Below are 10,277 nucleotides of genomic sequence, written 5' to 3' on the forward strand. Positions count from 1 at the left end.
GTGGATTCATCATGTTTTATAAGTTTTGCCAAGGTATGTGATGAGTATGGGCAGAGGTCTACAGGAACTCTGACTTCAGCTCAATTTTGCTCGAAAGATTTACATCCCTTGTCTGTGTCCTGTGCCCCCTTGCTTTTTGTAAAGCCAGTGTTGTTTGTTTGTTTGTTTTGTTTTTTCTTTTTACTATGTAACCAAGGTACACCTTAAATTTCACCATCCTCCTGCCTCAGGCTCCTGATTCCTAAAAGTACAGAAATGCACCACCACACCCAGCTAACTATAGAAGGGGAGAAAAAGTGCAGGGGTTGAAGGAAGAGGAAGGGGGACTGAATAATGAGATGGTTGATAAGGAGAGGAGTAAGGGAGCAGAAGAAAAGGAAGTAGGAAGTTAAAAGACTGAGGAGAGGGGTGGAGGAGAAGCCATAATTCCACACACCAGTGTTGGCTGGTGCCAGCCTCCTCTGCCTTTATTGTATCACTGGTTTTAGGATGGCCCTTTCTCCGCTATTCCACAGGCACGCTCTGGTAGACCAAGGTGAGGAAGACAAAGGAAGGCTGATGATTCTCTCTGGCCTGGTGTCTGTGTCTATGTCTGCTGCCAAGGCCTCAGACCCTGCTGGGCTTCTTGGGATCCTTGTTGTTCTTGGCTGGCATGAAGGCATACAGCTCCTCAATAAGCATCTCCATCCGGGCTGTGACCTCAGTCACCGTGTCGATGACCAGCCGCTGCTGCAGCTTCAACTTGTTGTTCTCCCACAGGGCCTTCTCCTCCTCCTGGAAGGCGTGGTGCTCCTCACGCAGGACGTGCAGGGCCCTGTTCTCCTCCTGCAGCAGCCGGTTCTCCTCCCGCAGGGCCTGCAGCGCCTGGCTCATCTCTCTCAGCAGCTGCAGCGGCTGCCCGCTATCAGCCAGGATGGGGCCCACCTTGCCCTCCTCATCCCCAGATGACCCAGACAAGTTGTTAATCATCTCCCTCAGGGCTCGCAGCATCTTCGAGTCCTCCTGTGTGGCGGCTGGCCCTTTGGGCTCCTCAAACGGGGAGGAGAGGCCTGGGCTCTGGTCCGGCAGTAGCCCTGAGTTTTGGGGCTCCTCCTTGGATGAGGAGGTGTGCTTGCCTTCCTCAGCGGAAGTTGCATTCTCATCTGTCTGGGCCCAGTAGGCTTGCCTCTGCTCCAGCAACTGCTGGAGGGCCCGGTTCTCCTCTCGAATGAGATGTAGGGTGTTCTCCTTGCTGCGCTGGATGGGCGAAGTGGCGTCTTTCTTCATCGCTTCCTGGGAGGCTGTGTCCTTGTGCAGCAACGGTGAGGTCGTCTGGCTCTCCTCTTGACCCAAAGTAGCCTTGTGCTCTTCCCAAAAGATCTGTAGTATCTTGTTCTCCTTGCGGAGGGCCCTGTTCTCATCCCTCAGGGCCCGGTTCTCATCCCGGAGAGACTTGTTCTCTTCATGCAGCAGGTACTCCTTGGCCAGCCTCTTGTGGTGCAGCTTATGGTGGAAGGAGGAGGAGGGAGAGAAGTGAGGCGACTGCATGCGGCAGTTCTCGTTCACCCACCGCCCATCCTGGAAGACAAACATCTCGTCGCTGAGCTGCACCCGGGGAGGGTTGTAGTCCAATTCCAAGTCAGCCTGGGAGGTGGGGCGCTCCATCGGGTCGAAAGGCACGGAAGAGAAGCGGTTGAGCGGGTAGGAGTGCTGGCTGGCTACCCTCCGGGGCAAGGCAGCCTGCCTGGAGCAGCGAGGAGTGCTGTACAGGTTGTGGAGCCTCAGGGAGGGCTCAGTGGCTCCCCTCTGTGGGAGAGAGAAGGGAAGCTGTTAACTTGGGGCTGTGAAAGGACTGCTGGTGGGCCGAGAGGCCTAGAGACTCCCTCACCTGACCTCCCGGCATCCTCCAGAGGAAACACAGCCAGCCTTTGCTCTTCTGGGTAGCATTCTTATGAATTAATGAATACTGAACCCTGGTTCCTAGGGGTAATGCTGGGCTAGTTCCTCGAAGGCTCTGGACATAAAGTCTCTGTCAACTGATCAAGCATAACATTTATGTTTCTATTTAAAGACACCCCCCGCGAATACGTAGATTGACAGTGGGTATACGTGCCTGAGCAGAGTTTGTCTACCAAGCTTGCTCCACGAGGCACATCTCAGGCACACTGTACTCAGGAAGAGTCTTTAACAGCGCTGTGGAGATGCCACTTTAAGCCGTGAAACCAACAGGAAGCACGAAAGTTTCAAAAACATAGTGGTGCATAAACTATAAACAGGACTCCGTTTCCCAGAACGAGAGTTCAAACGAGAGGCACCTGAACCCCAGTTCCTGCCCGCACCCCCACACACAATCTTACTACGGATCCAAAAATGACCACAGGTATTCTATGATGAGCACCGATGCGCTCTAGTCAAAGTCTATAAATTCACAACTATGAAGTCTATTAATAACGAGCTACGCCTTGTATGGGCCTGTAACCCCAACTTCTCGGAGGCAGTGTAGGCCAGAAACATAACCAGAACTTCAAGGCAATTTCAGGGCTATCCTGATCCATACAAGCAAGTTCCAGGCTAACCTGGGCTTCATACAACAAGACCCTGGTCTCAAAAAATGAAAAGCCACAGATAATAAGATTCAATCATATGGTAGAAACTAAAAGTACTGAGTTTAGAATCAACTTCTTTTGTTTAACCTCTGGCCTATTTATCCGTTCGTTATAAGAATCTGGGCCAGTTGTGTGAATTACAGTTTCTATAATTTTAACTGAGAAAAACTGTATCTCCTCAAAGAAGGTGTTAATTTCCACAGAGCTGTGGTTACAGGGATTTGCAGGAAGCCCTGCTGGTTATGTGGTTGCATTTTACCTACATAATTCGTTTACTCCTCACAACACTGGCGAATGAATTATTATTTTAGCTTGAACATCGCTAATCTGAAAAATCTCAGTTCCAGAGTGCTCCAAAATCTGAAGTTTTCTGAGCACCCTGTTGATGCCACATTGGAAAAGATTCTACACTTGCCTTCATGCAAAGACACAGATACACTAAAGTAGTGTACAAAATTATTGAGTATATATATGTACAGAGAGAGAGAGAGAGAGAGAGAGAGAGAGAGAGAGAGAGTTAATGCTTATGCATGGTCTCTATTCCCTGAGAAGCCTGCCTTCCTTCTCTCTTCAAATATGAAAACCACCCCTTTAAAGGCTGCCTCCTGCACAACATTCTACGCATAATGATGGCTGATTTTAATCATCAACTTGACACAATCTAGAATCGCCCAGGGGGGAAAAATTCCCAATGAGTAATAACCTGGATTGAGTTGTCCTTGTGGCATTCCTGTGAGGGATTTTTCTTAACTGGGTTAATGGGTGCGGGGAGACCCAGCCCTCCGTGGGAAGTACTCTACCCTGGGGGTTTGAGTCCTGGACTGTGTAAGAGTGGAGAAAGCAAGCTAAATACTAGAAGAAAGTGTACAATCAGCCTCCCTTTGCTTTTGACTCTGGATGTGACTAGGCATCTCACATTCACTGCCTTACAGTGATTAGCTGTGGCCTGTAATTGTAAATCAGAGAAACCCTTTCTCCCTGAGCTGTTTATATGGGACCGTTTTATCACAGCAACAGAAATAAAACCAGGACAGGACAGTGGCCATCTTGAACCTAGAATCCAAAGTAATGGTTCCCAATCCCCGAGAGCCTTGATCTCAAAACACCCATGACTGAGTCCTATCGAGGAGTTACTGTTTCTCCATCACCTCTAAAAGGAGCCTAAACATGGCTGCTGTGCCTGTTTCCTGAGTTCATAGGAGGACAAGTAGTAGACAAGCTGTCACAAGGACCAATGAGTACTGCCGGTAATCTTTAAAAATCCCAGTTCTAAACCACCATGAAACACTGAGTATATTGCTTTACAAAAAGTTCTGCCAAAATGCGAGCAACAAAGATGAGCAAATACACATAGATTCAAGACCCCAGGCTCCCTTAACCAGTGCTCACAGCCCAGGCTTTCACAGTAGCAGACTTGGGCCAGGTCAGAGATATTCCCAGATTTCTTCCATTGGCTGAACTACTCTATCTGATGACCTGGGTCCTGACAAGAGGCCTGTCCATGCTTGGAACATCATGGAGTGATGATTCTACGGAGCTTAGGAGGTTCAACCAATGAAGGAAGTTTTCTTCTTGGTCTTTGGGACCTGTTCTCGCTTAGAGATAGAGACCAACAAGTGAAAAGGGGCAAAGTTGGCTCCTTGGTGGCAGAATAGGGAATGATGTTATAGGAGGGACCTTGTGACTCTGAGACTCATCATATCTCCTCCATCAGGTATTAGGTGACCAAGATACTGCCTTCAGGAGCAAGGAGCAAATAACGTACTCATAGCTATGACCTAACAATGTGTGAGTGCTGGGGGTCTAGGAAGAGCCCTGGGTACCAACAAAGCCCTCACAGAATGCCTGAAACCCAAAGGATGCCTGTGGATTGGAATCCTTCCCGAGCACATGCCTAGCCCCTCCTGATGTTTTCTTTCTAATGAAGCTGCTTTAAATCAGCAGTGCGTTTGTGTGGCATACAGTTCCCACAGACCCTGAAAAAAACATAGCAGAGCAACCAACTGAGAAAAGTGGAACAAAAGGCAATGGGGGAAGGACGGTGACACCCCCAGGGTCTCTTACTGGTGCTATGTGATCTCTAAAGACTAGAACTCTTGGGGTAAAATCTTAAATGGAGTCATCGGGGTTGGTGGCCTTCCATGTGAAGAGTTCGGGAATGGGCCAGGACAGCGAGCAGCCAGACATGCACTGCTGTGGTTTGAACGTGTCCTCTAGCCTTCATGTGCTGGCAACTTAATCCCCAAAATCACATGATAGTGGTGTTTGAGAAGGGAGACATTTTCAGGGTGGGTTGGATAGGGAGGGAACAGGTGAACCCATTCAGGGGTTAGCGCGTTGTTGCAGGAACACCTGTTATAAAGTGAGCTCTCACCAAGTGATACCCTCCACCGTGTTGTGACACAAGAAGACCCCTGCCAGAAGATGACCAGGTGCTACTACAGTGCTATGCTCTTGAACGTCCAGCCTCCACGCTTTGTAAACTGCCTCGGGTCTTGGGCATTTTGTTATAGTAATAGAAAACTGGGGAAACAGCACTGAACTTCTCTCCCCTACTTGAAAAAAAGTACCACCCAGAATGTCTACTGCTCCCAGAAAGCCCAAGCTGGTCAGCCAACAACACCTGCCTTGCCAACACACCATTGAGGGTTAACAAGTAGGAAATGCTCGGCCAGCTTTTAATGAATTGAAGGGCCCAAGGCCCTAGAAGGAAAAAGCAAAATGCTAACTTCACAGCTGCGTTTCATTGTCAATTAAAAACAAACAAAAAAAGAACCAAAAAGAACAAAAAAACAAACTCACCTCTCTAGTGATATGATAAATACAATGTTTCTTTTAATAAATTCTAAACAGATGAAAAGATAATTCACAAGGTAAATGTGATTGGTTTTGATAGAATTTTAATGCTAAGAGCAAAGAGAATAAGGATGGCAGGTGTAGTCGTCTTAGCTAATTATTTGAATCTCCTAAAATCTTGCTCTTAAACTATTCCACTTGGCATTGCTGTGAGCCAAAGAGAAAGGAGAAAAAGGCAAGGGAGAAATGGAGTCGGCATTGGGAGGTACTATCAGAGATCATTCTGATCAAGATGTAGATCTTTCATTGATGATCTAGCTGTAACAATATCTTAATGAAACTCAGAGTGCTCATGGGGAAGCCTGAATAACTAGAAAAGTGAGTCTGTATACAGATGGAATCAGTCAGGAATCAGGAGATCAGTTGCTTGGACAGGAAATAACGCTATGGCTTGCAAGTTAATGTGCTAGGGGGAAATAGATATGAAAATACACTTGTTCAATGTGAGGAGGAAAAAAAGGAAATCATAAGACCTGAAAAGACCTAAGGGCAATAACTAGTGAATCATTGTGTTTGCAGTGTGATTGAGAACTCCAGCCACCCAATAGGGCTGGGAGCTGGGAGCTGGGAGCTGGATGCTGGGAGCTGGGAGCCAGGAGCCAGGAGTACTGTTATAATTCCCTCCCAAATAGGATGAGCTCAGCTCAGAATGAAGCTACACGGAACAGAAACGCAGAGGCAGCTTTGGGGGTTAGCAGTCCTGATAAGGGAAGGGATCTTCTAGAAGCAAGAGAAGAATTAGACTAAGACATTGGCTGGCCCCACTAAGTAGGGTGCCAGGCTGGGCACTGCCCTGAGTCAAAGCTCTGTCCTTGATACTGAGCCTCCCAATTCCCACAGCTGTGAAATCTCTGCCTTACGCTTGGCCAACACATAATGCCATCAGCACTTCATCAATATCCTCCCCCCCACTATCTCTTTAGGGGAGGTAGAGTGAGCATATAGGCCCTTCTCAAAGCCCTGGGGGTTGGGGTCAGTTTACATCATCTTGTTCTCCGTGACTATTTTTCCTATCCAAGAGGACCAGTCTAGAGTATCCTGGAAGGCTGGCCAGCTTGTGCCTCCATAGCAGGTGGGCCTTGTAACCATCCTGGCAGGAATGAATACACTCCAAAGAGATACTTATGGCCCTCCTTTTAGCTATCAGATTATTGAAACACAGGACCCCAAGACATTTCTCCAGTGGTTTTATATTTGGAGGAGGTAAAGGCTTCTCCAAAGGCCGGTGCCAGCCAGAGGGGAAGGTGGTCTCTCAGAAAGAAAGAGGTTTCACACAGTCCTTATAACTCGTCCAACCACCCTGCAGGAGAGAGCGGGTCTTGAGACAATGATGCTGGGCTAGAACACGCCTCAACCAAGACTGCTTAGTTCTGTGTAGTTCAACCTCCCCTATTGAAACCCAAACTTCACGTCCAAGTTGGACTTGGGCCATCATTAGACCTCTCTGTTCCTCCGGCAAGTGTTGCCACCTTGAACACGTCTACTCTTCCTGCTTTTCAACATCAGTTGCTTGCTTAATTGACCTCGTGATGACTGCTCACTGAGCTTGCCTCAAGGCCACATGGGGCCAAGAGAAACAAATCTCCAGACAGCAGTGATCCCTTCATTCCATATCCCTTTACCTTCCAAGATCCAAGTATCTACACCAGGTCCTCCAGCCCAGGAGGTGGGGCTAGAGGTGGGGGGGGGGGTCTGTAGGTGGGATAACCAGAACAAACCCAAGACTTCTCAAATCACCTTTCTCCTTGTCTGCTAAGCTGCTTCTGGGAGCTGGGGATGGAGAGCTGTGCCAGGAGCAGATAGAAGGAGCTTTCTTATCTTTCTATTCCACTACAGTAATGAGGCTTTGTGTCAGCCTGATTGGATTATGAAACACCTAGGGCATTAACAAGGCACATACTCTGGTATGTGTCTATGGGGACATCCTTTATCAAGGACAACAAACATGAGGGGCCGGGCAGCATACTCAATGTGGTTAGCACCCATGAGCCAGGATCCTGGCTGGAATAAAACAGGTTGATCTGCCATGATGTGAGGCCGTGGCCCTGCCGCCATAGCTTTCTCTTCACCATGAACTTATCCCTTGAACCAAGAGGCAAAATAAACATTTCCTTTCTTCACTTGCTTCTTGTCAGGTGTTTGGTTGAGACATTGAGAACAGTCATTAATAAAACTGCTTCTAAATCCTGCTCCCAACCCCTTTCCCATTCTGGCATCTCCTGGCTTCCCCTAACATGTGGGCTGGTAAGGAGCCAAAGGAACCATGCCCATCCTCACACACAGTAGCAGACAGATGCTATTTTATGTATTAAGAATCAGACCTAACAAGGTTCCTTGTCCTTCTGTAGGATGACCAGGACATAATTACCTAATATTCTGGCTCTATTTTCATGAGCTGGATGAGATATGAAAGTGGCTGCTCATTACAATGTTGTAAAGAAAACATATATCCACGATGATTCCTTGCCTGACTGTATTACTGTATAATCACACTAACACAGAACACCATCCTCTTTTGTACACACCTCCCTGGATCAAACTTTTGGATAAATTACCTGTGCCTTGTGTCCCTCCATCCTACATTTCACCTTTACATGTGGCATGGCCCTGTTCTTCCAAAGAGCTCTTGGGTGACTCTAGAGAAAGCAATGCCCCCCCTTTGTGACATAGCAGGAGAAGAAAGAGTCATGTCAGAGTTCCACCAAGAAAGCTGTTCCATGCAGGAGACCTGAGAACCACAAGCTGTAAGGGAAGTTTAACCATTCACTGGCCTCAAAAGAAATGACTGGATGTCCAGTAAACCATCTTTGGCCCCCAGCAGGCCTTAGTTCTCCTGACAGCTGCAAATGGGCCATATGCTAGGGTTTCAGTTCTTGGCTTTATTTTCATGCCTATGACTTCAAGCTCAGTTCTAGCTCTCCACAGATAGCCCAAGTGGTTATACACCTCCATGCAATGAGGGGTCTCCTGTGGTAAGGTTTTCTTACAGTATCATCAAACCTTGAAAGGCTAGCACTGGGGGACCTGAGCCATCCAACTCAGCTCCCACCCCCACCCCCACCCCCAAAGGCCAGAGGATCCCAAGGTCTGGAGAGACCATGTTGGGAAAAAACAACATGACAAGAAGCCGAGTGGCTGACTTCTCTGTTCATTCTGTAAGGCTTGGAAACAGGGTTATTGTAGCTAAAACCGGTCATTTACACCTTTCTGTGATCGTCCTTACCTGAGGCAGGACCACATTGATTGGGATTTCTAGGCATTCAGATCTGGTATCACTCTTTCTCACAAAATGTGGCCTCGAATGCTGTGAAAAAGAAAAGAAAAAAAAAAAAAAACCAATTAAGATTCCTTCCCAACCCATTCCCAGGGCCTCAGCGACTCACCTGAAATTCGTAACCAGTTTCTACACACGTATGCCCTGATTACAAATTAATTATAAACTTTATAAAAAATCCCGGTCTAAAGGCATACGTCGACAATAGCTGACCACGTATCTCACTGATCACCGAACAGAAATCAAGACAAGAACTAACTGATTGAAAACCCCGTGGAAGGTCCTGGAAGCAGAGACAGTTGCAGTCCATCCTGGTTTTAAACTATTATTTCTATGTCGCAGAAGTAGCCATACCAATGTGAGGTGCCACGTATAGGTCCTATGCATAAGGTGGTCACCAAAACACTCAGAACATTCCAGAGGCGACATCATAGAACAGTCTGGCGCTTTTCAGAGCTCATGGCCTCTAAGTGTCTCAGGTGGGAATGAGGCTTCTGTAGGTAGGACAGATTGTTCTTGGCTGTGCCTGTGAGGCTAGCCAGGGTCAGTGTGACACACAATAGCCCTAACGCTCACACTTGTTTGGTCACCCTGGCTGTCGTCAGGCTGGTTTGAACCCCCACCCCCCTCTTTAGAGGTGGCGTCTACTTCAGCTGTGTTACTCGGAGAGAAACATTAATTGTCCAGACCTGGGGAGGATTTGGTGACTAGGGACTCTTCGGTTCCGCTCAGATACTAGCCACATGGAGTTAGTGTCAGGTCCCAGAAGTCAGGGGCTCAGCCCTACGAGGTGATCTTTAATTGAGGTACCAAGGCCAGCTTACACTTGTAACTGATCCCTCGTGAATCAGGGATTCCCCTGACCTGCAACTCAGGTTCCATAGTTGTCTCTCAAAACTCAGGAAAAAATGTTTGACCTAGGGTCACTTTACTATGAAGCTCAGGAGGGGCCAAATGGTAATACCAGGGGCTGTGACATTGGAGGGCGAAAGCCTCTGGACCCGTTTGCCTTCCAGCATCATCAGCACCCATGAGAGGAATTTGTGGAGTTCCATTATGTAGGCAAATTTAATTAAGTCTTTGGCCTTTGATTATTTAACTAAATGTCAAACCCTTCCCAACTTCCCTAGAGGTAGAGGTTTACTGAAAATTCCAACTTTCTAATCCCCTGATCGGTTCCTCTGGAGTCCACCCTCTAGAGCCATTCCACTAAGCATAGGCGATGTGTGTTCCAAAGAAGATCCTGTCAGGAAATTCCAAGGGTTTTAGAAGCCCTGATCAGGTAGAGAAATACAATTATACAATTAGAGCACATGTAGAAGTTGCATTAAGGGCAACACCCCACCCCTCCAGCCTTAGTTCTGTCAAATCCATCGCCTCCAGAGCCATTAAAGAGAATTCCCTTGTGTATCTTAGTCCTGTGTGCTTTTGCCCCTTGGGGTAGAGGGACAATGGTGACCCAAGATCAACAGACCCAGAGACCCTGAAACTGGCCACTTGAGTCCCCCATACCCAAATTACAAGCAAATCTTGCTATAGGAAAATTTGAATATACAAAAGTT

At 47.5% G+C, this 10,277-nt stretch overlaps 1 protein-coding gene across 2 annotated transcripts; it reads right to left on the reverse strand.

The window, feature by feature from the left end:
• Window positions 1–606: 606 nt before the first annotated feature.
• Window positions 607–9,144, reverse strand: Cby2 (chibby family member 2). 2 transcript variants are annotated; one of them, XM_055609980.1, is made up of 3 exons: window positions 9,070–9,144; window positions 8,665–8,745; window positions 607–1,785 (listed from the first exon to the last, which is right to left on the reverse strand). In XM_055609980.1, exons 1-3 carry the CDS (start codon window positions 9,142–9,144, stop codon window positions 607–609), a joined length of 1,335 nt encoding a protein of 444 aa, XP_055465955.1. The 2 variants fall into 2 exon arrangements, with proteins under 2 accessions (XP_055465955.1, XP_055465956.1); XM_055609981.1 differs by lacking the exon at window positions 8,665–8,745.
• Between the last annotated feature and the right edge of the window lie 1,133 nt (window positions 9,145–10,277).

The sequence above is a fragment of the Psammomys obesus genome, unplaced genomic scaffold (assembly GCF_907164565.1).
Source record: "Psammomys obesus unplaced genomic scaffold, mPsaObe1.curated_primary_1811, whole genome shotgun sequence".
Classification (NCBI taxonomy): Eukaryota; Metazoa; Chordata; class Mammalia; order Rodentia; family Muridae; genus Psammomys; species Psammomys obesus.

Coding starts and splice junctions, on each gene's coding strand:
- Cby2 (XM_055609980.1), bottom strand. CDS start 9,144: ATGTCGCCTCTGGAATGTTCTGAGTGTTTTGGTGACCACCTTATGCAT. Junction 8,746..9,069: donor ATACGTGGCACCTCACATTG/GTATGGCTACTT, acceptor TCTTTTTCACAG/CATTCGAGGCCACATTTTGT. Junction 1,786..8,664: donor TCAATGTGGTCCTGCCTCAG/GTAAGGACGATC, acceptor TCTCTCCCACAG/AGGGGAGCCACTGAGCCCTC.